We start from the raw sequence: 27,615 nt of genomic DNA, 5'->3' as shown, positions 1-27,615 counted from the left end.
ACCCAAACTAAGCAGACCCGAAATAGGCTCCGACAGATCCCTGGAAAAACATCGGAGATCTGACTCCAGAGTGCAGTCCTAGGAATAGCAAAGACACTGACGAAAGATCCTCAAGCTCCCAGGCTTCGGGTGGAGGACCCAAGCTTCAGATGAACAGACACCCACTCCACCCAAGGGAAGGGGACACTGGGTCTATTAAAACATGAAATATGAAATAGTTTCCATCCAAAATGTTCACTAAATGATTGAACTATTAAATATACTATGTTAAAAAGTAAAATGCCCTTTTATTTAACAGGACGTCAGGGTTGTTCCAGATCGGTGTAACGCTGCTTGGGAGAATTGAGGACATATTCATTTTGAGATATTCCCACCAGGCTGTCAGATGTACTGATAATGATCCTTTTAAAGCAGCTATGTGATTTAAAGAAAGGGAAAATGAATAGAGTATCTAAAGATAAAGATTTCACAACATACTTTTTGTTCAATGTCTTTCTGTAGTTTGTGTGACGGGTTTTTCCAAATCCCTTATGTTGTATATCTCTGTGGCAGGTAAGATTTATAACATTTTTGGATGTTCAACCCTACTAGATTTTTTTGCCTTTTGAGACGTTTTATTGTTATGTGTGGAGGTTTGGATGTTCATGAAAATTTTCATATGCAAGTCTAAGGTGGTTTAAAGGGCTAATAGAGAAAATATTTTAGGAAGGATCCCCATTTCGATAGCAGACACTTATCTTTTTATCTCATATTGTAACGGCATACTCTTATGCTGAATAAATAATTATATGTCAGGAAATAATTGTTTCTTACATATTTGTTGCCACAGCTTTTGACACCCCTAATAATACCTATAAAATAAATGTTACTAAAGAGCCTTTTTACTTTACTCTTTACTTTTGAAGTTCAGGGTATTTAGAAACTTTTGTTTAATTATCCATAACTCCCTCTTCCCCTGGGGAATAAATATGATGTGACACAGATGCCTGTTTATGCAACAAAGCTTGAAGGAAAGTAAAAAAAAAAAAAAAACACAAACCTTCTCTATAAAGAACTGCAGCAAATAGAGGCATCTTGAGGCCAACAAGTCCCAATAGGAAGACTGTACAGGTCAGCTGTTTTTTGAAGGGCGGCAAGACAAAAAAAGTATTTTCTGTCTAGCACCAAATGTGTACACGTTTGCTAAATGCAACTGGGACTTTAACTGGACATTTTTACTTTTTTAGATGAGCCAAAGACAAGAGTTTTTAAGCAAAATATAATCCATGTGGGTCTGGTGTGAATCAGAAAGTAAAAATACTGAATAGAATTTCATGCCCACCGTTAAGGATGGTGGGGGACCTGTGATGCTAACTGCTGTCTATCCATCAAAGACCAATGGGAACTTTATAAGAGCGCATCTCTAGAGTTTGTGCAATGATGAATGGTCACAGATCCATCTCTCTGTATGGTCTAACCTTGTCAAATGTTATAGGAGATGACTAAGTGTTGTCCTCTTGAAAAAGGGAGTTGAAAAAAGTATTCACAGCAAGGCAACAGCAATAAATGTGGCACCGCTACTGTTGGGAAAAACAATCATATCTTAATTTGTGATTTGCTTCACCATGCTGAATAATTGTACTCTAATTATACGTAAAAAACATTATATTGCTGGAATAAAGGGTGAATCTTTTTAAAGGCATTTTTACGCATCTCTACCAGGGGTATGAATAAGTGTGAGAGCATTGCATATTTAGGTTTGTTGAGATACAACTTTGCAAACCTAAGCATTAGTTACTCATTCTTTTTATTCTCTTGTCAACCTATCCAAACTTTCCAAACTTATTCAGTCTTTTTGTTCTGAGTTGCTTATACTGATATGATTGGTTTTTAACAAAACATGGAGAGGAAATTGTTTCAGACCTTCTGTAGTTCATTCATATGCAGCTCCTGGGTTTCTTGGAGTTTCTCTAACTGTCACACAATCTGGCCTTAGAGATTGTTAGGGCATCCACTTTAGGAAGATTTTCTTAAATGCATCCCACTTATAAATAACCTGTTTGAGTGCATGGAGAGAAACTCCTAAAATGGCCCAGAAAGTACATAGGCAGCACAAATTGCATCTCTAAGGTTTTTGCTGATGTCTCACCCCCTGGTATTGTGTCAACACTCACCTGGATGCTCCAGAGCAGTAAACCTTATAAACTCCAGTTGTTACAGTGGTCTTCATAGTTCCTGCTGTTAATTAGCATCTAAATGAAACCACCTGGCTGCTTATTTCCCTTATTAATTCCTAAAGAAGCCAAAAAGGACTGGGTTTTTCACAAATCATTTCTGAATACTGGCTTTATCATTTTTAACCTGTAATATATAGTTGTCCATTTACCTTACATGAGGACCAGTTGATTTTGGATTACGTTCTGAAACTGTAGAACAAGTAGGATCTACTTTTTGTTCTCACAATTGTTCTTATATAAAACCTTTTTGAAATATGCATGTTACAAAATCTTCTTATTCTTATTATACAGGATGTCAGTGTATCCTGTGACCAACACAACTATTTTAAAAAAGTATCTTATTTTGCTCCTTACTTACTTATGTTTCATTTTTGTTCATGTTTTGGAATAATACTTTCAGATTTAAAATGTAACTAAATTATTTCATATTTGGTAAAACAACCAATAATGAATATCTAGGAGGTCTTCTGCGGAGGGGTAAAACAATTTACCTTCATACCACTTTGGAAGTGTTTAATTTCTGGTGCACATGACATATATAACCAGCAGATGACAGCATAGCACCAAAACAATTTGAAGCTCAAGAGGGTCTTGAGTTCAGTTTAAGCAAAACAATGTATCCAGTACAGTATGATGAGCGGATGTATTGCCTCTTTGTATTAGACATTCAGCCTTCATTGACATTTGAGTAGTGCCTGTTCGGGTTACAGCAGCTTACCAGTTGTTTACTTGCAAAAGGGTGAGACTTGTTTGGGCAGCAATCTGTCTTTTCTCATCTTCTGTTGGGTATGGATGCTGGAAAAAGAAAGATACACCATCTCAGTTTTCTCCAGGTTCATGTTAGTGTTTTACTTGTTAATGAAAGTTGACTTTTCCTGTTAAAACACAAACACTTCTACTTCCTTCTCCCCTGTTTCATGCCTGTTCTCTGTCTGTCACACACCACCCTCTCTTTATCTTTTCTGATTCTACGGCAGCTACAAGACAGTTGCTATTGTTAAACCTCACCATGAGATGCTGGAAAAGCCAGGAGCGCATGATGTTGGTGGCATGTTTGGGCAGGACCCCTCTCTTGTTCTTTGACTTCTTGTCTTCACTGTCCAAAAGAGATGACAAGTCCACATTTACCTTTACAAAAGGCAAAAAGGGAGGAGGGAGCATGAGGGGAAAAGGCAAAAAATGGTTAGACTTAGTTATTGTTGCCACGGAAACTAAGGGAGACAACCAATTACCTTTCCTTTTTTCAGTAGCAAGGGCAGAAACACCTTCTAAAGTATCACCATGGTAACTGAATTTGAGTAATGATACTTAAAATATAAAAATGCAGAGGAGCCAACTAGTCGGTGCTCTGCTCGGTTTCTTACATTAGGAGTTAAAAGAGCCCAGGGTCAGGCCCCAAGTTTGAATTTCACAGTATGGTGCTGAATTATTTTAGAACTAGTAGAGAAGCAGAACTATGTTTGACTTGTTTTACTCAGTTGTGTTGACCAAAGCCTGCTGGAGAGAAATGAATATTCAGATGGTTTATTCAGATGGCCTCTAAACTGTATGGGCCAGGTCAAACATTTTGTGTATCTTTCTACTGCCTTCTCACAATAGCTTGCTAGAATTTTGTCCTCCTAACAGAACTGGTATAACTGAGTCAGGTTTGTAGGTCGCCTTGCTCACACACACCTTTTCAGCTGCATGCACAAACCTTCTACAGGACTGAGGTCAGGGCTTTGCAGTGGTCACTTCAAAACATTGACTTTGTTGTCCTTAATGTGGGGGTCTGCTTAGGGTCACTGTTTATTGTTTATGTCTTGAGATGTTGCTTGAACATTTCCACATGATGTTTTTTCTACATGGTGCTGTCAATGTCAGTTCCTATTGCAGCAAAACACCCACACTTGATGATGCTGCTATCCGAGTACTTCAGAGTTGGCATTGTGTTCACAGGCTTGCGACCTTTCCCCTTTTTCCTACCAATAAAGCAATGGCCATTGCGGCCAAAATCTTCAATTTTAGTGTCATAAGATCACAGAAGATGTCTCTAAATAGTGACAATATTGTCCCTGAGTGCATTTAAAAAATGTAATTTAGGATTTTTATGTTTCTTTTGCAGTAATAACGTCTTCCTCTCTGAGTAGCCTTTCAGCCAACCTTGATGCAGGACTCATTTGACCATAGAAAATGACACAGCTTCAGCCAGAGTTTTCTTATTGGTCTATAAAAGCAGAAATGGAGTTTGATCTTTTAGTTATCAGGCCCCTTACCACTTCCTCACTTCCTCACTCACTTTCTGCATTCTTTGCAATTTGTGTTGCCATTAACTTGCCAAATGTTCTTTATTGTTTTATTGTTTAATCTCCACAGAAAGTACATCCGGTCCTGTGATAACGGGTCCAAATGCTCTCCTCATGCTATCCCTATGGGTTTAAAAGCTGTTGGAGCTATGCTGCCATAAACTACTGAACTGAATTTGGACCAAACTAGATTTTGAATAACTGCATATGAATTGAACCTGTTAATAAAGCCATGGGATGTTCTGAAGGAATTTTATGACATTAAACTAAACTAAATTGAACTGAAATGAATTAGTGATAAAACACACTATGCTTCCCACATAACTCTGAAAAATTAAGCATTATGAATACAATGCATGGTAAATAAAAGTTTGATTGGGCTAAAATGCACCTTAGCAGGTGACTGAAGTCTAAACAAAGACAATCATATTTGTGCTCAGGCAGTACAGTACATTATATAGAACTACCCTTAGTGCTAATGACTACATCTTCATATTGCATTTATAGTCATGTCTTAAAACAAGACTCATTACAGTTGCGAATGGGCTTCAGTTGGATACCCCACCCCCAGCCCCCAGCCCAGGGTATGTATAGGTTCCAGGGCAAAGGGAGGCTGAGTTAATTGGCGGCACTGAGCTTGAGAGTGTGACTACCCTGGGCTTGTCTGCAAAGCAGCTATGGGGCGGTGTTTAATTCCCAGCACAAATGTAACACGCTGCTTTGGCAGGGTTGATGTCACCCAGTGGGCTCTTCTATAACTGTCAAGCACAGAATTACCTGTGTGAAACTCTTTAAGGCAGATAGAACACAACTGCTTCAGGTTTTTTATTCCATAGTCAAGGTAATTCTGTACAGTTATGCATTTATTAATTCTATCAACAGAATTCTCTCATTCTTAGTATAAAAGATTAAATTAAACTTGCTTACTTCGAAATACTTGAATGGATTTTATTTGGACTTTAGGTGACAGACCAACATAAAGTAGTGCATATTTCCAAATCTAATTTATATACAAAAAATAATCAGGAAACTGTTGCATGTCTATATTTAGCCTCCCTAACCAGCTCTAACCAGCCTCCCGGTCCCTGTTGAGAAAAGCATCACCATGGCATGACGCTGCCATCCACATGTTTATTAGGGGGATGATGCTTGGTGATGTACTATTAGTTTTTCTCAACATGTAGCAGTTTAAATATTGGTCAAAAAGTTCTGTTTGGGGCTAATCTGACCAAAGCACCATCTTCCTGACATGATTGTGGCAAACTGAAAACAGGACTTCTTAGAGCTGACTTTCAACAATAGCTTTCTTTTTGCCACCTTCCATAAGGCCAGATTTGTGGAGGGCACAACTAATGACGTTGTCCTGTAAACAGATTTTACCACCCTGAGCTGTCACTCCTCCAGAGTTACTGTGGTTATTTTGGCTGCATCTCTGATTAATTTTGCTGTCAGTTTTAAGTGGATGCCCACGTCTTGGTAGATTTGCAGTTGTTCCATAGTCTTTCATTTTGATGACTGAAAAAGCAGTGCTATAACCCAGCTTATTTTTGCCACAGCTTTCTCCCTGACCTTCGTGGTTTCCTTTGGTCTTCATGAGGCTATTTGTTCATCAATGTTCTCTAACAAACCTATGAGACCTTTACAGAACAGCTGCATTTATACTGAGAATAAATTACATCCAGGTGGACACTCTTTACTAATTATGTGACATCTGAGGCAATTGGTTGCACTGGATTGTATCTAGTAAAATAAATATTTCAAAGTTCTACCACATGAACCCATAAAAAACATTGAAAGCATGTTGTTTCAAGATGGCACCATGTGAAAACGTTTAAAGAGTTTGAATATTTGCTCTTTGTCCTCCTGTTTAACATGCTTCTCAGCAGTCTTTGCACACTTTAACCACTAATAATTAGGGTCCCCACTGTTGATTGAAAACCATTGCTTCTGAAAGCACCCAGGAAAGATCCACTCAATATCCCAGTTACGGTGTCGAAACTACAGTTTTTGAAAACTGATTATGTTAAAACAGAATTATTCGCAAAAAAAAAACCAATTACAAATGTCAGTCAGTCATTTTCTACAACTTATTCTATAGTGGGTCGTGGGGAAGCTGGTGTCTATCTCCAGCAGTCTATGGGCGGGAGGCGGGGTACACCCTGGACAGGTCGCCAGTCCATTGCAGGGCTTATTACAAATGTGTTATTGTATAATTTAAAAAATCCAATCACAGGTCTTAGTCTATGTTATGGTAAAGATTTTATCTGTAATGTTAGTTTTACATCTCCTATAATAAATCTCCTATACTTCTACTGTAGCTACTGCACTGCAATAAGGTGTTATATAGCATCTATATTGTCCACACCTGAATTTATCTGCCATGAGTCCTGACAGGATCATTATGTCTTTTATGATCCTACCCGATAAACAATCCAGAGAATAAACAATTTCCATTTGTTTGCCAGTGGGGGGCACATTCAGGTAGAGACAATGAAAACGAACAACGGGTGAGGGTAAGTGGAAGGGGGTTGGGTTCAGTGAAATATAGAGAGACAGGTTTAAAAGTAAAACTGTAAAACAGTGGGTGGTTTGATAAAGCATCACCGTGTACATGGCATTACCTGTGAGTTCTGAATCTGGATGGTTCCTGGAGGTAGTGCTTGTGCTAACACTTGCCCTTGTGATGTCACCATGGCAACCGGCTGGTACAAGGTCCCACCTGAGGGGATAATTTGCCACCATGAGTATCAAGTGGCCTCAACAGCTACTGGAAGCCCCATCCCACACCACCACCCGAGGCTTATTAACTGCTTGTCAGCCTCACAATCAAAAACACAGCAAATAAGAAAGCAAGTGATTAAATCCAAGGTGGTATAATGTCCTTTAACCCTGACAAAACAAGAAGAAGGAGGTGGAGTGCCTTTTTGCTCCTGGCTTAATTAGCCTTGATCAAGAGACTCTTATCACAGTCTGTTTGAGCTCTACAGTGTGCAGTGATCAAAGGCGAACATATTGATTTATTTTAGGTTAAAAAGGATTTCCAGAGGGCAAGATTAACATTTCACTGTACAAGCCTGACATTATAAGAACCAAGAAGCAAGCCAAGCTCTCACTCAAGCATACATAGACATAAAAGTTATGGGTGCAATAAATGGCAAGCCAGTTTCACTGATTGCTTCTCATTAGAAGCCGGTATGTACTTGATCGTATCGATTTGTATGCATAGTTACAGCAGTCATGTGTGCGTCAAACTTAATTTATTCCAAACAAGTCATCAGCACAACATTCCACAGAGCTTTGTGCATATTTGGTAACGAAGCATTACTTTAGATACATTTTACTCTTCTGACTAAAAAAAATCAATAATACTCGTTTCTCTGCTCGCAAAAAGACGAAAGAACATATGAAATACTTTTTAAAAAATCCGTTAAGAGTCCATAGTGCTCAGGTCAAAACGTACCACCTCTTAACAGGATTTTCTTATGTTTTAAAAAAAAAAAGATAGCATTGTGATATCACCCAAAAGGACAGAAAGAATGGAGCCAAGTAAACAATTTTTGTTATAATATAATTACAAATAATTTTTTCTTTGACAGTCATGTTGAGATTTCAGGCACATTTTCAAATCAACCTGTTGTGAAAAATAATTGCCTTCTAATCCTAAACACTGGTTGTTCTAGTCTCGACTGCATGTGCTGAATTTTCACCCACGCTCTTTGCGGAGTTATTTTAAATCACCCACACTGGAGAGGTTTTAACCATGACCAACCTGTTTAAGATCATCACTCAGCATCTCAGTTGGATTTAAATCTTAAAGTGTGCTTGCCCTTAAGATCCCAAACAGATGTCCAAACATTATCTTTCTGAACTTCCAAGTAGAGAGCAGAACTCATAGTATGTATCTCATCTGTTTTTGAATTTGTGCATGATATATTGCTTTTGGGGATCTTTTGCTCTTACTTCATGCTTTCACTCAGGTTCTATTTAAGCGATTTCCTAATTCTACAGCTCTGGCAGTGGACCGGCTTGGGTGTGGCTATTAAAAACACAATCATCATTTTAAAACTGTCATTTGTAATAATTACTTGGGTTATTTATTATTTAAATATTTCCAAACAGCTGAATCAGTTCATTAGTTGGCATGAGAATAGTGTAGGAGCTATCATTCAGCCAGCTGGGGGAGGGACACACAATGCTAATCTAGTCTCCATAGTCAGAGAAAGCATCGCTCATCTGCATTCCTGCACTTTCTCATTAACTGTGGCTATACCAGTAAAATGGTATGGCAAAAATTTTTTGTAGTTAAAACTGTTTCAAACCTTGGTATGACTTAAAACTGGCCTGTGCTTTTTTAATTGCAGTTCAACTACTTACGGTTTTTCATTTAAATTTGACTTTGTCCTGTACAGGTTTGTGCCAAAGGTGTGCAGTCACATGCTAACCTGAGACCACTTGAGAGTTGATGGTGGTCATGGCGACATTGCTTTGCGGCAGACCTCCAGCTGGCACCACAATCCCTGAAGAATTAACAGAGCTGGAGACAGAGGTCATGGATGGAGAGGAGGTCTGAATTAGTTCCTGGGGGATCGCAGAAGGAGATACTGGTGAGCAATTGTGGTGTGGGGAAGCACAGAGTAAAACATACCTGGTGGTATATGACAAGGAATGTATCAGATGAAGCTACACAAAGGAAACAGTTCTACTCACAGGTTTGGCTAATACTAACCTGCTGCATGCTGAGACTGGTGTGGGACGGAGAATAGGGCCCTCCGAGGTCATTGCGTAAAAGGTTGTCGCTGTGCATCTTTGTCTTGAGACAAGTGATGTAACGATTGCAGAAGTCCTTACAGAGCTCATTGACCTTCTCTAACTCGAGTAAGTGGATTCGTAATACCTGAATGGCCTTCACCATCTGAGAGTACACACAGGCAAATAACACAAGTCCCATTTATGTAGTTAAAACACTAGAGTTCAAGTGTTGAGATATCAAGGTTACGCTATTGCTGCTATTAACTTCAGCCCTCACAGATTATATATTAAATCTGCAATCTATAAGAGTTCTTTATACTTTACAATCCACTGTGAGGTATCGACATAAAATGGATGATTGATGTCGACCACCCGTCATGTCTGTGATCAGCCTTGTACAGCTGTTGTGACCACGACATTCAAGGGTAAAACTGGATGACAGAATGAGTATATGATACAAAGCAAAAACAGAAGGACTACAGTTTGGAGTGCCATGCCCATCTAATCTGAGAAAATCATTGCTCAGCAGAATCTGATGACATTATCACATGTTGCGGATGGCGCTCAGCAACATTGCTACTCCTTTGTGAAGCACTGAATCCATTTGGACAACCAGCCTGAGGAGTAGTCATGCTGGCTCAACCTGGTGTTACTGGCTATAGGGAAAATGCCAGGCACACACTTTATGCCTCTGCTCAGGTGAATACTGTCGAGTGTCTTTTATGTTCTCTCAACCTTCAGCCGGCTGACACAGATGGCTGAGGCTCTGGTGAAGGTTTCTTCCTGTTGGTGGGAACTTCTCCAACTTCACCATTGCCTCGTGCTTGCTCAGGATGATGGAGAGCATTAAAGTGCATGCAACACAATGACAAAGTCACCATTCACATACAGTATACATACAGACAAAGTTTGGAGTCCACATTAAATATCGACTTCTGTCCAAAGATAATGTTCACATATTAATGTATGATCGTTTTGTTGTTTTTTGAATGAAAACAACAAACAAAAGATCAGAAAATGAGTATTCTAACTTTGGAAAATATTAGGACCCCTAACACTACCCAATAATAACTAGTGTTACCCACATGGGTTAGAAAAACCTTAGTGAAATGCTTCTTGTAACCATCTACCAGTCTCTGACATCAAATGAAAGATGGTTTGTCTCACTCCTCACTTTCAGCTGTAAAAGTTTCTTGGATTTACAGCCTGTTTCAAGCCACCCCACAGCATCTTATTGAGATCAAGATCTAGGCTTTGACCCGACCCGGGACTTTTCATTTCTTAATTCTCAGTCTGTCCTTTGTGGACTTACTGGTATCCTTTGGGTCATTGTTATACTTCAGTTTAAATCTTTTTACAGATTGTCTCACATTTTTAAGTGTCCTTTGATGCTGGATGGAATTCTTTGTGAATTCTATGATGGTGAGCTGGCTAGATCCTGCGGCAGCAAAGCATACTCAAAAATACACAGTACAGCTCTATACTTCATAGGTGGTATAAGATTATTTTCCTGGAATGCTGTGTTTGGCATCGTCATTGTCACTGCTGCCATCGTCATCATCGTCTTTGTCATCTTCCACTTATCCGGGATGGGGTCATGGGGGCAGCAGTCTCAGCAGAGATGCCCAGACGTCCCTCTCCCCAGACACCTCCTAAAGCTCCTCTGGGGAAGGCCCGAGGCGTTCCAAGGCCAGCTGAGAGACATAATTTCTCCAGTGTGTCCTGGCCATCACCTGTGCCCCCTCCTGGTGGGATGTGCCTGGAACACCTTCCGAGGGAGGAATCAAGAGGGCATCTGTTCCAGATCCTGTTGGCCAACCTCCACACCCTATCTCTAAGGGAGTGCCTGGCCACCCTGCAGAGGAAGCTAATTTCAGCCGCTGGTAGAAGCCTTCAGGACAAGTAAATTGAGGCACGTAACATCATTCCCGGTATGGCGGAGTCGGGGCACCACCTTGGATCCAGGCCTGGGGTCGAGACTTGTCAGCTAGTGTCTGTTGCCCGGGTTGTCCTCGCAGGACACAAACGAGAGTAACAAGGCAACCCCCTCCCCGTAAGCCCACCACCAGCAGGGGAACCATGAAGAACCAGTCCAAAAAGGATCAAACGGCAGTCGAAGGTGGAGGCCTCGATAACCGAATTGCCGCACACTTAAACTACTGTATTTGGTTTATGCCAAATATGTCTTCTGTTGTTGCACCCAAATAAATTGGTTTTAGACTCACAAGTCTAATGAACATTGTTCATTGTCTTTGTTTACATTCTCTCTATGAAACTTTTGTCTGGTCTTCATAATTTTTTGAGATCTCAGAGAGATTTCTTTTTACATTTTTCTTAACTGTAAGTTGTCCAATGGTTGGGAGACAGGATAAAAACTGAACATAGATGAGATTGTTTTTAGGTTATATACTGATCCCCTGTTAATTGGCTATATGTTGGTTTAAAGCAGGACAGCTCTGGGTAGAAGGTGGGATCAATTTGGGTCTTAAATGTGTTGTCATTTTAAACTAATTAACTTATTACCCATTTGAGACCCAGGTAAGACCTATATACTCTGCCCAAACAGGTTTGGCCAAATGAGTCTAAGCCTACCTAACTGGGTGCTGCACAAAATGTCTGCTTGGAGACCAGGCAAATTTAACACCCATCCAGCCTGAGCAAAACCCACATATGGGTTGGTCCTAACCCTTTCCTGACAAAGATGACTTTTAATACGTAGGCCTTTTTGACATAATTTTAGGCTTTTAAATTTTAAATGGATTGTTTCTGAATGTATTACATTGAGGAAAATCATTGGGGATGAGTTGAGTGCATAAGACTGGACATAAATCTGACTTTTTCAGTTTCAGATATAGGAACTTTTTAATCCCATGTAGAAAATTATTTTGTCACAGTTATACTAGTACTTCTAGTAGTGCTAGTTGTGCTTTAGAGAATGATAGCCACAAGGACGAGTGACCATCAGAAATGTGGGGCTCAGTGGTGCACTATACTCTTTTCATCTATACACTCATTAGACTGTATTAAAAGGGAGGGGTACATAATGCCAATATGTCTGCACTCTGGTGTCCATGACTGTGTGTGACACACTAAAACTCTGCTCTAAAGTCACTATTGAAGGTCAACAGAATGGTCAGAAAAGTGCTTTGCCAAGGAGAAGATAAATCAGCTAATTAAACTGCCCTCCCTTAATCAAGGGAAAGGTAACTCCTGTACCCATCGCAGCCAGCAAGGTGCAGGGTAACATCACTGCCACGTGGAAGAATTAGTGCCCTCTGGGAAGGGTGCTAACACCCAGAGGCTCATAAAACACACAGATGCAGGGTTAATTGATTGTTCAGCACTTGTCACATGCCCTCCTGTCCTGTGATGACAAGGCATCACATTTAAAATCGAATTTGTCTTCTCATGATCAGCGGGCTTTTTTATTTGTAATTTTTGTTGTCTATTGCAATCTGAGGGGCAGCCGCAGGCAATTTACTGACAACTGCCTTTAAGCTGGGAAAGGCTTTTGTCAGCTGGTCAAAAGATTTAAAGCACAGCCTTTAAAAGCCAAAATCTGTGCAAAATATTAGACTCCATGTCATTTTATGTTAAGTATTCACACGTTCAGGATCTCCTGATGGCAAAGACAAAAAGCTCACTGTCTTTGAATGTGGTAGGGTTGTTCAGCTGCATAAGAAAGGCCTCTCACAACTTGCCATCGCTGCTGCTGGGATTGGATGCAGTAAGATAATCATGTTGAATACGTTACAAGATCTTGGGGGCTATGGAACAAAAAAGTCTAGTAGTAGACCCAAAAAATGTCACCCCTACGAAGCCGCAAGATTCAATTGGCTGTCCGTCAAGACATGGGCCAATCCTCAACCCAAATTAAGGCTATTACTGGTGCTGACTGCAGCTCAATAACCATCAGTTGGCATCTGCGAGGGAAGAGCTTCAACTATGCCCCAAAATTAGGAAGGGGAGGGGGGTCATTTTATTTTGGGTGTTCTTTAATGGAACAATGTTTGGTTGTGCACTCTCTGTGAGGCTCTGTGTTTTCACTTAATGTTATTTATTTTGCAACAGACCAGATGCACACATCCAAATCAACAACAGAATGACTTCACCAACAGATCATTAAAGTTTTGAAATGACCATGGTAGAGTCCAGATCTAAACCTGACAGAAAATCTGTGAGGTCATCTGATGAAGGCTGTGGACAAGAGCTGTTCTGAAAATCTACTGATTTGCAAGGGAGGGTGGGTAAATATTGCTGGAGATGTGTTTGTTTTTCAGTTGAATTGTACAGGAAAACGTTTGGGGAAAATGTATCATGGTCTCATTGTTTAACGTCACAAAACCCTGAAATTTCAACAAGGATTGTGTACACTTTTTATGTGCTCAGTATATTTTTTTAAGTCATTGGCCTACCAAGTTGTCAAGCTCTGGATCCTCGCTGAAGAAGGGCTTGTGTTCTCGCTCTTGCTGGTGAACAAAGTTTTCAATGTCGACATCAAAGCTGGCTGATGTGATGCATTCAGATCCCTGAGTGGCCTGTTCACATTTCTCAAACAGCAGTGCCAGCAGGGGAAACAATGGATGTCTAAAGGAGACAAACAGGTAAAAAATAGCTTAATAAAAATAATTTTTAAAATAGTCTCTGAAGTCTAATTTCTGCAATTTTTGAATTTCTCTCAAATTTCTAAACCAAATAAAACAAATAAATTATTTAGTGATTTATTAGTTAATTTATTAATAAACTGAACAACTAAAACAACTTTTAATGTATGTAAAATCCAATAGTCATTGTGATTCATCTGACAAAGATTTTCTAATTTTTAATGACCTTCTTCAGAGTAACACAAAAAAAAGAGAAAAATCTAAATGTGTAAGGTTTGGGTGAAAAACTATTTACAGAAGGTAAACTCTTAGGAAGGTATAATTTTTTTGGATACTCAACTATGATAGCAGTGGTTTTCTGCTAAAACACTTTTTTATTTATTTTGTGTATATTACATATTACCAAGCAATATGGACCATTGCAGAGAGCATCTGAGAGATCTTATGTGAGTAACTTTCCTGTAAAAAGCCAAGATCTTTTTCTACTCTCCAGCAGAGCCTTGAATAAACACATTCAACATGTTCTTGAGGGTATATCATGCTGCTAAAATATTAAAAAGTACCTGTACATGTTGAAACAATAGAAGCAGAATCACAATGTAAAATGTTTCATCCAATAACCCTAATGTGTCTGCCTTGTGTTTCCATGGCGTCGGAACATGCACTACCATAGGTAAATACTAATTCAGCCAGAGTTGGGGAATAGCTAGCTCCATGTATATAATTATATGAAGCGCAAAGAGCAATCATATATATATATATATATATATATATATATATATATATATGGCCGTGCATATGTAATTAGAAATAAAAGTGACTGTAACTTGTTACAGTTACGAGGGAATAAATATATAAATAAATGATATATATATATATATATATATATATATATATATATATATATATATATGATTGCTCTTTGCGCTTCATTAATTATTCTCTTTTTTCTTTTTTACTTTTATTTACAGATTTTGCCATCTTAAAAGGGTGCTTATAGGGGCAAGTATCAGATATCCAAGTTAGAATACGGCTTTGAAGCTGGCTTCTTAAACATTAAGAAATATAGAAGTGCCCCAGGCTTTTCAATGGATCTTAAAGAAACAAATTCACAAGATCCAGATATCTTCAAAGAGCTTTGAATTACATCTTTACTCATCATGGAGCAACTTCAATTTACAGCACCGCGCAACAATGGCAGACCCAAGGACACTGAAAAGTAATGTAACTAAATGTTATTAGTTTCATTACTTTGGTAAAGAAATTGAAATAATTACAGTACTATTTTAAATTGATTGACTTGTAATTGTAGCCAGCAAAATGTTCTCATATATAAGAAATATATATAAAAATAAATAAAAGGAGATGGCAACGGGACAGAAACAATCAACACCATTCTGAACACTGTAAATATCACACCTTCATCCCAATATATACTGTACATATAATAACACATGTGGGTATATCATAAATGACATACCCACTTCATATACTTTAAATGACTTAATGCTTCACAAAGCAGGCTTTATTTTTCATATTTAGATCAAGTTAAAAATGTTGGCTTTACATACACCAACATCTGTGGAAAGATAAGATATAGTACATAACAGTAGTTAACAGCAGTTTTGTGTTCTTCTGCAGGTTTGCTGCAATGACCCATCAGAATCCTCACCTCCTACCTTCTTGGTAGAACCCGTTTTGTTTGTCAAAACCAAGTAAACATGGACAAGGCAGCAAGATGCATAACAAGTCATTTCAGAGCAATAATGTATCATTTCTATCATAAATATATACCTTCCAGACTGAACCAAACCACTGAAGGAGCTATTGATGCCAATACCTATGCTAAGCTCTTTGTTCTCCATCCCATAGAGAGGTCCTACTAGCTCAGTACGTTTATGTTAACTGGGTTTCTTTCCTAATGTCACCTTGAAACATTTTTAACAATTAGCATTAAATAATCAACTGACTTTGCTTGTACTGTATTTTAATTAAGATCAAACTCCACCGTCTGTCATTCGATCTGATTGTGATTGTATTGTATTTGGAATAAATAGACTTTATCTGAATAGATAATGGAATAAATTAGAGTCTATAAAACTGCATATGGATTGGGCCTGTTTATAAGTTGTTTCAAGATAGCCTCTATTGTAATTTGCCCCTATAACTTAGTGACAGCTGCTTTTTTAATGATCATATACCGAGCATCATGTATATATTTTATTTTACATTGTGCCATTTTTATAAAGATGTGTGTAAGTACTAATTGCACAGCTTAGCATATGGCTAGGCAAGACCACTACTCAGGCTCTAACCCATGGCTCCCATTTGCAGCCTTTAATAGTCGTCTATATTATACTCTAATCTGCCTGATCCCAATTTAATGCTGCTCCCCCAACCAGACATGGCAGGAATACTAAGCAGGAGGACCACGTGCTGAAAGCAAGGCCCCTACCTTGTGTGCTAGGATGTGTGCTTGTGGTGCAGCAGAAAGGTATTTAGATGGGAGTGAAGTTAAAAGGAGGCCAAAACTGGTAGCAAACATGAAGATGTGCAACATGTTGATGGTTTTCTATAACATTGTTTTACTGCAACATTCAGTCTAGATGACATTATTTGTTGAAATATGTTAAATCCTTCTTTCATTGTTAACAAGCTTTGCATCATGCAGCCAAAAAGATTTCTGGATAGATTAAAATGTTAGGAAGACCTACTTCACAGTAGGAAGTAGGATGCTTAACATCTGCCAGAAAACAGGTCAGACTGGAAATATGATCCTGCCAGCCTATATTCTAATAAACCTCCTACTGGTATTTCATCTGCTAACAGGTGAAGTTAATAATAAAAAAAAAAACAGTTACATGAAACAAAGAATGAAAAATGCTAATTTCTTTTTTATCCCACTACCAGAACTGTTATGTTTTGGTGAGGGAAGCCATTATGGTAATATACAGGTCTGTGGGGAAAAAAGCTCACTTACTGAATTCTTCTGATTTTGCTTTTTTCTCACACTCAAATGTTTCAGATAATCTAGATTTGTTTTAATTAGAATAAGATACAAAGATACAAACTAATCAGGAAAACATAACGTACAGAACATGAACTAGAACACGAGAAACTGGAGCACAGGCAGGAAAATTATAAACAGAAACAAGATCCAAAACATAAACTGAAAACAAGAATAACTAGAACCCAAACAAAAGCCCAAACACCCTCAAATCATGACAGATGTGTGATTGTCATGTGTAGATGCAATGTTTAAGATTAGGCCAAAACAAAGGTACCATTTTCATAGCAAAGCATTAGAAATTTACAGAAATGAGCAAGTTAGTCTGTAAGCTGTTTTTAAAGTAAAAACAAATGTAGCCATTTTGGTAGATTCCTTAAATTCATAGATTTTAACCAAACCTTCAACATTTCTTCATATTTTCACGGCTGTTTCTTTGGACAATGTTGAAAAAAAAAAAACATGGTTTAAAACATGTTCTCTTCTACAAGTTATTGTGCCATCCTTTTACTGAGTGAAAGTGTGCTACTCGATGTTAATGTTTTGATGGCAAGAACTAGATGTGCAGCCTGAAAAGCTTGACAAATCCAATTAGCCAACATTAACATAAGGCAGCCTGTTAGGCATCTCAGAAGGCTTCAGGCTCCATTTATCAGAGATAAAAAGAAATGTGATACACTTGCTGTAGATCGGATGTGTAATGTATGTGCTGGTCTTCAGAAATATTTACCACTAAAATCTATTTAAGAAAAGGGTGACATAAAGACTGAACAAAACATGTAGACCAGCTAAAACTATGAACAAGCTAGGCTGTAGCCCTTTTCAGGACATAGTTCTGCCTTCAAAGCACAAGCATTAATAAACCCCTATCATCGAGTTAAATCCAAAATTATTTATACTCCTGTTGGATTTATATTTCTTTTCATTCAACCAAGAAGTTTGTTTCTAATAGGAAATGAGACAAGAATCTCTCAAAAGATACTAAAACAATGTACAAGGAGTGTCAGCTTTGAAATATTTGTTTGTTCGTATTTACATTTAAATAACAAAATGCAAGTCAAAAATTATTTATACACTTCATAATTATCAAATTAAAACCATTTTATAACCGCTAACCAGGTTTTAGCATGTCTACAATTTTTTTTTTTTTTGTGGTGATGGGATCTGAGTCTTTGTGGTTAGAAGGTCTCCTTCCCATCATCTGAATCTTTAGCATCCTGCGCAGATTCTTTATTAGATTCAAGCTGGGACTCTGGCTGGGCTATTCCAAAACATTTATTATTTCCAATTGGAAAAAAACATGTTGGTAAAATTAAAAGATTACTTTAAACCTCAATCAGTCAGGGGTATGAAAAGGTTCTGGAATAACAAGCCCTCTCACAACTGGTTTCAAACTGAACACATAAGTGAGTTTAGTAAAGCCCACTGGACTCTATTTACCACCTGAGATCTGATTCCAGAAGAACATCTTTGGGGCAGAAGTAGCAGAAGACATTCATGGCATTATAAAAATGCCAAGTACATTTTGTGTAACTACTTACCAATGTTCAGGTCTCATTCCAGCTAAAGGTTTAGAGTGAAAAATAAAAACCATGGTTCATTATGGTCTTCCTCTTAAAAGTTGATCAGCTGATCTATCAGCTGATAGGACAAGAACATGCGAGATTGAGAATTCGGTACATGATTCAAAATATTAAAGCTGTCAGAGAACAGAACCTGCAACCAACAACTAATTGGGGATTTTGTGTCATACACCTGCTTCAACAAACCCACTGTCATCTGGACAAAGCCAGCAGCACTGTGAGGATCATGTTCTTTGAGTTCTCCAGTGCATTTAATACAATCCAACTTGATTTGCTTTGTCAGAAACTCCAGAAGACTCAGGTGGAGGCCTCAACAATCTCCTGGATCAAAGACAGACCACAATTTGTGAGACTGAAGGGTTATGAGTCTAACCAGGTAGTCAGCACAGCACAGGAACACCACAGGGGACCGTACTCTCACCATTCCTCTTCACTCTGTACACCTCAGACTTCCAGTACAAGACAGACTCCTGTCATCTGCAGAAATACTCGGATGATTCTGGAGTCGTGGGGTGGATCAGAGATGGACAAGAAGATGAGAACAGGGAGCAGGTGGACCACTTTGTGGCATGGTGTGGAAACAATCATCTCATTTTGAACATGAATAAAACAAAGGAGATGATTGTAGATCTTAAGAGAAACAGGAATAGGTCAAACACCATTTCCATCATGGGAGAAGAAGTGGAGGTGGTGGAGGAGTATAAATACCTCGGTGTTCACCTGGACAACAGACTGGAGTGGAGATGCAACTGTGAAGCCATCTACAAGAAGGGACAGAGCAGACTGTACTTGTTGAGGAAGCTTAGGTCCTTTGGTGTTTGCAGAAAGATGCTGCATATCTTCTATAGGTCTGTTGTGGAGAGTGTGATCTCTTCTGCCATCCTCTGCTGGGGAAGCAGCATCAGAACCAGGGACTTAAAAAAGATCAACAAGCTGATAAAGCTTTGGCTCTGTTCTGGGGACTCCTCTGGAACCTCTTGAGATTAGTCATCTTCTATAACACTTCTTCCATAGTGGATTTCAAGGAAGCTGGTGCCTTTCTCGAACAGTCTACGGGCGGGAGGCAGGGTACACCCTGTACAGGTCGCCAGTCTATCCTTGCTGCAAGGCATCAGTGCTACCAACTGTGCCAACTTGCTGCCCACCCAGCTGGAGATCATTGTACTAAATAAAGATTCTTCATAAAATGAAGAACATTATGGAGAACCCTGAGCATCCTCTTCATGAGACTGTCCTACAACAACAGAGTGTCTTCAGTCAGAGGCTTCTTCAGATCTGCTGTAAGACGGACCACTACAGGAGATCCTTCCTGCCCACAGCCATCAGCATCTGCAACGGCTCTTTGAAGAAACCTGCAGAATATGAGCTACAACAACATTTAATTTCCCTTTGGGATGAATAAAGTATTTTTGAATTTGAATTTACATTTCAAATATGTTAAAATAAAACAATTGCAGAGGCGTCTGGGTTAGAATGAAATAACATCGCACAGATTTTCACCAACCCAGAGTAGGGTAAAACTCCACTGTTCTGTGCTTTCTTGTGACCTTTACACATTCAGGATTAGGACAGATGGGTGTAAAAATGCAGGTCTTTTATGTACCTGGGCCTCCATGTGTGCGTGACTGTGTGGTCACATAATGTGTGCTTTTATTCTCTCTCTTACACTTCTTCTAAACCCCTCCGAGCACCCCCGTGTTCACAACCAAGCACGGCATGTCCTATCTGCAGTGCGACGGTGGGGATATTGCTGGCTGGGGGATCATTACAAGGGCCATAAAAGAGCAATTTACAGATCGGCCAGTGAGTGGAGTCAGCACACCAGGTCCTCCCACCCTGCAGCACTGCTCTGTGCTGGGTCACTAAAAAAAAGTGGAGAATTAGAGGCCAGCACGGAATGTGATGGCTTATAGATGAAGGTGAGAACTATGGTAGTGTTTGCAGCATTTAGTTTATGGTCAGGTGATGTTTCCTATAAATTAAATACTTCGCAAGTATATTCAACTGCACAAATATCAATGTGTTTTGTTTTTATTTTAAAGTGAAAGACCAACGCAAAGTGCCGAACTCTGAAGTGAAAATAAAAAAATGTGTAGTTTTCAAAATGTTTTACAAATAAAAATCTAAAGAGTGCTGTGCATTTGTATTCATCACTGTCAGTGAATGGTTTGTTGCTCCACAACACACCACTGGTTGGAAAGCTTCTGGTAACATATATATTTAGATTTTTAAATCTTGCCACAGATTCTCAAATGGATTTAGGTCTGAGCTTTGACTGGACCATTCAACGAACATGCCCACATGCTTTGAAATAAACCATTTTGTTGTACCTCTAGCTGTATGTTTAGGGTTGCAGTTCTACTGGAAAGTGAACATCTGCATCATTCTCAAGTCTTTTTCAGGCTCTAACTTCTCCACCTTCCCTTCAACTCTAAATAATGTCCATGTCCCTGCTAGAGAAAAGCATCATAACACATGTTTCCTTATTGGGATGGTTTGGGTTGATGTGCACAGTGAAGACAAAACCTTTTTCCACTTGTTCTTACCACTCTTCCATAAAGGTATTATTTGCAGAGAGCACATCTGATAGTTGCCATATCAACATATTGTTTTTTGAGCTGTGGACCTCTGCAGCTCCTCCAGAGTTACCATTGAGCTCTTGGCTGTTTCTTTGAAAGATGCTCTCCTTACTTGGCCTGTTTAGGTGGATGGTCAGGCATACGCTGGTTACCAGGCTGGATACTGGTTTCTAACCTAACACTGCTTTAAACTTCTCCAAAACGTTCTCTTTGACCTGTCTGTTCCTTGGTCTTCATGATGCTGTCGTTCCTCTTTGTTCTCTAACAAACATCTAAGTCCTTCACAGACCAGATACATTTAAACTGAGATTAAATTGCACAGAGGCTGACTCTTTCACACTCCACCCACCAAATGTGCAACATTTCACTCACTTATAGGTGCAATATTAAGGACTACCTCATGCTTTACTTGTGTACTTAGTACTTTGCAAAGTTAATTTCAGCTTCATTATTTAAGTGTGTATATTTCTTTTTCTTTTTTTTTTTGCTTGCTACGGTGCACATATTTTTAATGATTGCTATATTTTGTCTTTTTATTGTTAGATTTTGCTTTGTATGCTATACCTGAAGTATATTTTATACTTGGAGGAAGTGAATCCCAAATATTATATGGATTCATTACACATAGAGTGAAATATTTCATGCCTTTATTTCTTGTATTCATTTTGATAACGATGGCATACAGATATTGAACGCATAAGAGTCAGTGTCTCAGAAAATTGAATAAATATTACATAATCATCAATAAAAACAGATATTTTAAACTGAAATGTCAGGCACTTGAAAAGTGTGTTAATTTCTCTGCTCTCAATGCTTGGTTTGGCCTCCTCTAGCATGAATAACTGCATCAATGCAGCATGACATGGAAGCAATCAGCCTGTGGTTTTGCTGAGTTTTAATGGAAGCCCAGGTCATTTTTTGAATTGTACTTGTATGGTCATGTGAAAAAAGATAGGATATTTATTTGTTTTCTAACTTCTAAAAAGTTAGGACGGCCTGCTCCATAACAGTTAGTGTTACCCTCTTAAGTTGAAATAACAGTACGACTTGAAGTAGCCATCTACCAGTCTGAAGAAGGTTTCCCCCACTTTCAGCTAAAAGATGTTGGAGGGTTTTTTTTGCATGTTCAGTATGTTTCATGTCACTTCACAACATGTCATTGGCTTTGATTCATTCCATTACTTTACATTTCTCAATAATCATGCAGTCCTTGGTGGATTCACTCTTATCTTTTCAGTCACTGTCATGCTGCAGCATGCAGAACTACCTCATCTTATTGTTTTAGACATTGTCTCCTTCGATGTTGGTGGAATTCGATGAGGGTGGAATTCTTGAGTGTTCTTCAGTGTTTCTATAATGAGCTATCCCGAGCTCGCAAGGTTCTGGGTTTGTTGTTTTGCTGTCCCAATAATTAAAATTTAGATTGTTCTGCCAAGGGAACCTTATCCCAGAAGTCTTTGTCTATATTCTTTCTGGCAAACTTTAGTGTGTCCTTTATGTTTTTTTAGAGGGCCCGTAAGGGGGATTATTTATTTTCTAGAAAATGCACTTGTCTTTTTACATTTACAGAGAATGTGAAAATAAACACATAGGCTTTCACAAGGTGTCCTAATTGTTTTATACAACTGCGTGCATGTACTGTATACATACATTCAGAGAAGTGGAATATAGTACTAAACCTTCTGCATTCTGAGAAACAAAGGACTAGATTCTCCTTTAAAGTAGGTCTTATTTAAGGGTTTTTCTAAACACAGTGAAGTTACTAAACCCATTCATTCAAGGCACTGCTAAAAACAAGCTTGAATTAAAATCACTGTAGTCCTCTTCAGAACAAATTACATTTACCAGTGTTTATAAAACTCAAGCAAACCACCAAGAGGGCACAGATGGAGGGCAGGGCTTTACAAATATGTGTTTGTTTGAATTTGTGCGAGTTGGAGGTCTCTGCGTCTGTGCTCCCCACCGTGTAGCAGTCTAATCAGGCCTGCTGCATCGCTGTATGTTAGAAACCAGATTTGGTGGAGTCAAGCTGTGTTTGCTCCCAACGAGGCCCCTGTTTCCCGAGGCTACATTTGAAACACACCCTGTGTTCGAAGAAAGGTGTGGGGTTAGAGTGCACAGAGGAACACACACACACACACGCAAAATTTAAATAACCACAAGCACTGCCTCAACTCCTATTTCTGTTTGACTGCTTGTTTGTTTTAGACTTTGTATTGTAATGCACTAATCTAATTTTATTAAAAACCAGATTCCCCCCCAAACCTGTCTGTCAGCTAAAGGTTAAAAGAAAGGCACATATTTATAAATATGGCAGCAGTTAAAAAAAAAAAAAAAGAAAGTATTTTTCAGTCTAATAAAAAAATAAATGAGTACAAAATGAAACAATTTTTAATTGTCCAAGTAGAAAAAATTAACAACAGTTCAAAGAAAATATATATCTTAGAGTTTGTTCTCATCTAAAGTCAACTAGAAAAGATACTCGTAAAAATAAGTATCCAACAGAAACGGGCAGTAAAACCACTTGAGCTCTGACACAGTTTCCTGCATTCAGGAGCCACCGAGCACCAACACATGCTGACCTGTGAAATGGAAAGAGTCAAGGGTTTTTTAAGCCCATCACACAGCCAGAGCAGTTCACTGGAGGAGGATGCATTTATGCATTTTGGCAATGAGGATAAACTGACTTAATGGTGCATTACAGAGACCCATGAGCACACAGGCAAGCACAAAATCTACTGGACGGAAGCCTTGGATATGTGAAATTAAACATGTTTACTTATGTTCAGATTCAGATTTTTGTTTATTTTTGCCTTTTGTAGGACAAGGCAAAAATGTACAACAACTATGAATAGACACAAATAAACTCTTAAATCCAGCCTGAATACAAAACAGCTCAACTGACTGTTGTGAGATTGGTTTTTAGGACAGACCCGCAAGTGAGGATAATATGCACCAAGCAGAGCTCTGCAACCCTTGTATCTTTGTAAAAGGATTCCACTGCTCCAAAAGCGCTGAATAAATCAGTTTTTTGCTGATGTGTTTTTCCACATGCTAGTACAACATGTTACGCTTCTGCAAGGCAGAGTTCTTACAAGACGTCATGTTTGTTTTATTCAGTGCTAGTTCTCTCCTCAAAGCCTGTTTAGAGCAGTAAACAGGGCTCAGTACATGCGGGAGATATGATACTGACTTCTAAAAAGCACTCTTACATAGTTGTTTATTATTGATCTTCATGTGAAGGAGCCAAACAGTTGTCCTGTTTAAACAGTTCTCTCTGGTGAAGAAAGTTCTTAAAAGTCAAGTCTGTGAAAATAACAAGGACATTTCTATTTGAAACTGAAAGGACGCTTACGTCTCTTTCAATTAAGTGCATATTTCCATCTCAGAGCTGCAGAGCGTTGCATCAGCAACATGCAAAAACAAGAGCCTCTCCACCTTTTTAATAAGATGCAGAGAATCCAGAAGGATCTTTACAGTAAATGCCACAACTCATTAGGCTAATCACCCTATCACACAAATACTCAACTGCTAATAACAAAGCAGTCAGAGAGAGAGAAAAAAACTACACATCTCATCATAAAGTTTGCATTCCAGCAATTAGTGAAAAGAAACATTAAAGCCTACAAAGACCTCCTGAGTAAAACGATTTTAGAAAAATGGGATGAGATGTTTTTTTTTTTTTATATGAAAAGCTTACAGCCCCCATGTAGGCACAGACTGGAAGGGTGACCGATCAGAGCTTCTATATAAAAAACGCAGCTATTTGTGACTCTTTACATCTTCCTACCTACTGTGGGAGTGGGAAATGAAGTCCAATTTAAATGTGTTTATAACAGCACGACAAGGTGCATTTAGTTATTAGCTCCTTCTATAGGCAGCTTTTATTCCAAACTCTTTATTTTCATGCAAGCCCTCCTAGAAAACTGAACAGCAAGAACACAAGAACTACAGAAGATGAAATTGTAACACGTCTGGATATTTCACATAAAACCACCTACAAATCAACACAGATATTGCTATATTCTGCCAAAAAGTAATAATTAAAACTAGAAAACAAATGTAACCCACATGGTTACTAAACCAATTTATTTGATTTAAATGTAGTACTTAGCCCCACCACAAGGTGGTGCACCAGCACGTGTTTAGTGCCATTACCATTGAACGTGATCCCAGACAGAGCTGAGCTGCTGACAAGAGCACCTGCACGTGTAAACGAGCTGAAGAACCTGAGGAAAGTCATATGAGTGCACATGAGAGAAAGAGGAGCCGGTTACTCCACCGTACACCACCGTATTACTTGCTGTATCATTGTGAACCTTGAAAACCAACTGTAAAAAGATCGTGAAGCTAATGCTAACCGCAGCTAGCGCCGCTGAGCTATTACCTGTAATGGAAATCCTGCATATTTGTGTTGATATGATATTTGTGAAAGAAAAAAAATATTTTTATTAATATAAGGTGCATAATGTGTTTTACTGCACTGAAGTTGTTTAAATGTGCATGTTGGTTCAAAAGAATAATTTAACACTGCTAATTTACAGTTAAAGTTAAAGTGTTAAAAAATGGATATAATCTATGGTTAAAAAGATAAACGTTGATTAATAGAGCTGTTCAATAAAGCAAAGAAGTTCATTTGGGTTAAAATATAAGTTTATGATAAGAATTTGTCATGAAAAAAAATATAAAATACCTAAACTGTACTGTAACAAATATACAGACTCATTTAATTCTTCAATGATAAATATCCTGCATCTGAGTATATATACAGAAGACAGAGTGAAAAGTGAAATTAGAAGATGTCATGATTTAAATAGAGAGTAATGAGTATTTGTTCTGTACTCTATGTGTAGACTGGTTTTTATGCTTGCCGAATTACTTGATTCAGATTCCGAACTGAGGCAGTTCGGTGACGAGTGACTCAGACAGAATGGTGCATGGTCTGGCCAACTGCGGGATCCACTTCGAGGAACTTAAGACATCATCCCATTTCACTTGTGATACAGATAAGAACAAAACACTAGAATCTACCCAGATGGTAACCATATGAACACAGCATTACACACATGAAACATGGAATCGAAACTGAACTGTTATCTTCTACAAAAAAGGAAGGACACTTTCTTTTGAACTTTTTTTAATTTATAAAATCTTTTTTCCAACTTATTTTGAAAGAGCTCCATTTCTATAATTTTTTTGTATTTTTTATTTCATGCACTGCAAAATATTGCTTACCTGTGACAATAAACTCAACTGTTAACTTCATGGTATCGTGGTTGAATACTACTGCCATTTCTTCGAACATGGAAAGATTGTAGTTGACATAGTGTGTTCTTCCGATCAGGCTAAACGCGCTACACAAAACACTAAAAAACATTCATCCAGTGATAAATGAGCCTTCACTCAGTATCACGATTGTACATGTTGGGACCCACAGCCATGGTTACAACAGGAAATGCGGTACGGACTTTTCTGGAACTTTCACAACAAATTTCAATAACCAACTTCCAGCAACTTAAGAAGGGGGGTAACAGCAGACTTCCCATGATGCCACTGTCCCTATAAAACCCCACCTTCCCATGGTGAACGGTTCACACATGAGGTTAGGGTTTGGGCAGAGTGATAGAAGTGATTTAGAATGAAATAATAACGTTTTTCATTTTCTGAAGTTTGGTTTTGTTTGTATTGAACTCAGCTATCTTGGTGCTAGCAGGCTCCAGTGCCTTGCGAAAGTACTCGGCCCCCTTGAACTGGTCAACCTCTTGCCACATTTCAGGCTTCAAACATAAAGATATAAAATTCAAATTTTTTGTGAAGAATCAACAACAAGTGGGACACAATCGTGAAGTGTAATGAAATTTATTGGGTGTGTCAAACTTTTTAAACAAATAAAAAACTGAAATGTGGGGGGTGCAATATTATTCGGCCCCCATGCGTTAATACTTTGTAGCCCCACCCTTTACTGCAATTACAGCTGCAAGTCACTTGGGGTATGTCTCTATCAGTTTTGCACATCGAGAGACTGAAATTCTTGCCCATTCTTCCTTGCAAAACAGCTGGAGCTCAGTGAGGTTGGATGGATAGCGTTCGTGAACAGTCTTCAGCTCTTTCAACAGATTCTCGATTGGATTCACGTCTGGACTTTGACTTGGCCATTCCAACACCTGGATACGTTTATTTGTGAACCATTCTATTGTAGATTTGGCTTTATGTTTTGGATCATTGTCTTGTTGGAAGATAAATCTCCGTCCCAGTCTCAGGTCTCTTGCAGACTCCAACATGTTTTCTTCCAGAATGGTCCTGAATTTGGCCCCATCCATCTTCACATCAATTTTGACCATCTTCCCTGTCCCTGCTGACGAAAAGCAGGCCCAAACCATGATGCTGCCACCACCATGTTTGACAGTGGGGGTGGTGTGTTCAGGGTGATGAGCTGTGTTGCTTTTACGCCAAACATATCATTTTGCATTGTGGCCGAACAGTTTGATTTTGGTTTCATCTGACCAGAGCACCTTCTTCCACATATTTGGTGTGTCTCCCAGGTGGCTTGTGGCAAACTTCAAACGAGATTTTTTATGGATATCTTTGAGAA

General features: G+C 38.7%; 1 protein-coding gene across 1 annotated transcript in view; it reads right to left on the bottom strand.

Annotated features, from left to right (window-relative positions):
- Nucleotides 1-27,615, bottom strand: part of pknox2 (pbx/knotted 1 homeobox 2) — a 196,963-nt gene that overhangs the window by 32,722 nt on the left and 136,626 nt on the right. The window contains exons 5-10 of the mRNA XM_047378753.1: nt 13,666-13,837; nt 9,228-9,413; nt 8,944-9,079; nt 7,123-7,220; nt 3,225-3,344; nt 2,935-3,011 (exon numbers count right to left, since the gene is read on the bottom strand). Coding sequence (XP_047234709.1) covers nt 2,935-3,011; nt 3,225-3,344; nt 7,123-7,220; nt 8,944-9,079; nt 9,228-9,413; nt 13,666-13,837 — 789 coding nt within the window. The remainder of the gene's footprint in view (nt 1-2,934; nt 3,012-3,224; nt 3,345-7,122; nt 7,221-8,943; nt 9,080-9,227; nt 9,414-13,665; nt 13,838-27,615) is intronic.

This window comes from Girardinichthys multiradiatus, chromosome 11, assembly GCF_021462225.1.
Source record: "Girardinichthys multiradiatus isolate DD_20200921_A chromosome 11, DD_fGirMul_XY1, whole genome shotgun sequence".
NCBI lineage: Eukaryota > Metazoa > Chordata > Actinopteri > Cyprinodontiformes > Goodeidae > Girardinichthys > Girardinichthys multiradiatus.
The sequence above is the reverse complement of the archived record's forward strand: the minus strand, read 5'-3'. Positions and strand labels throughout refer to the sequence as shown.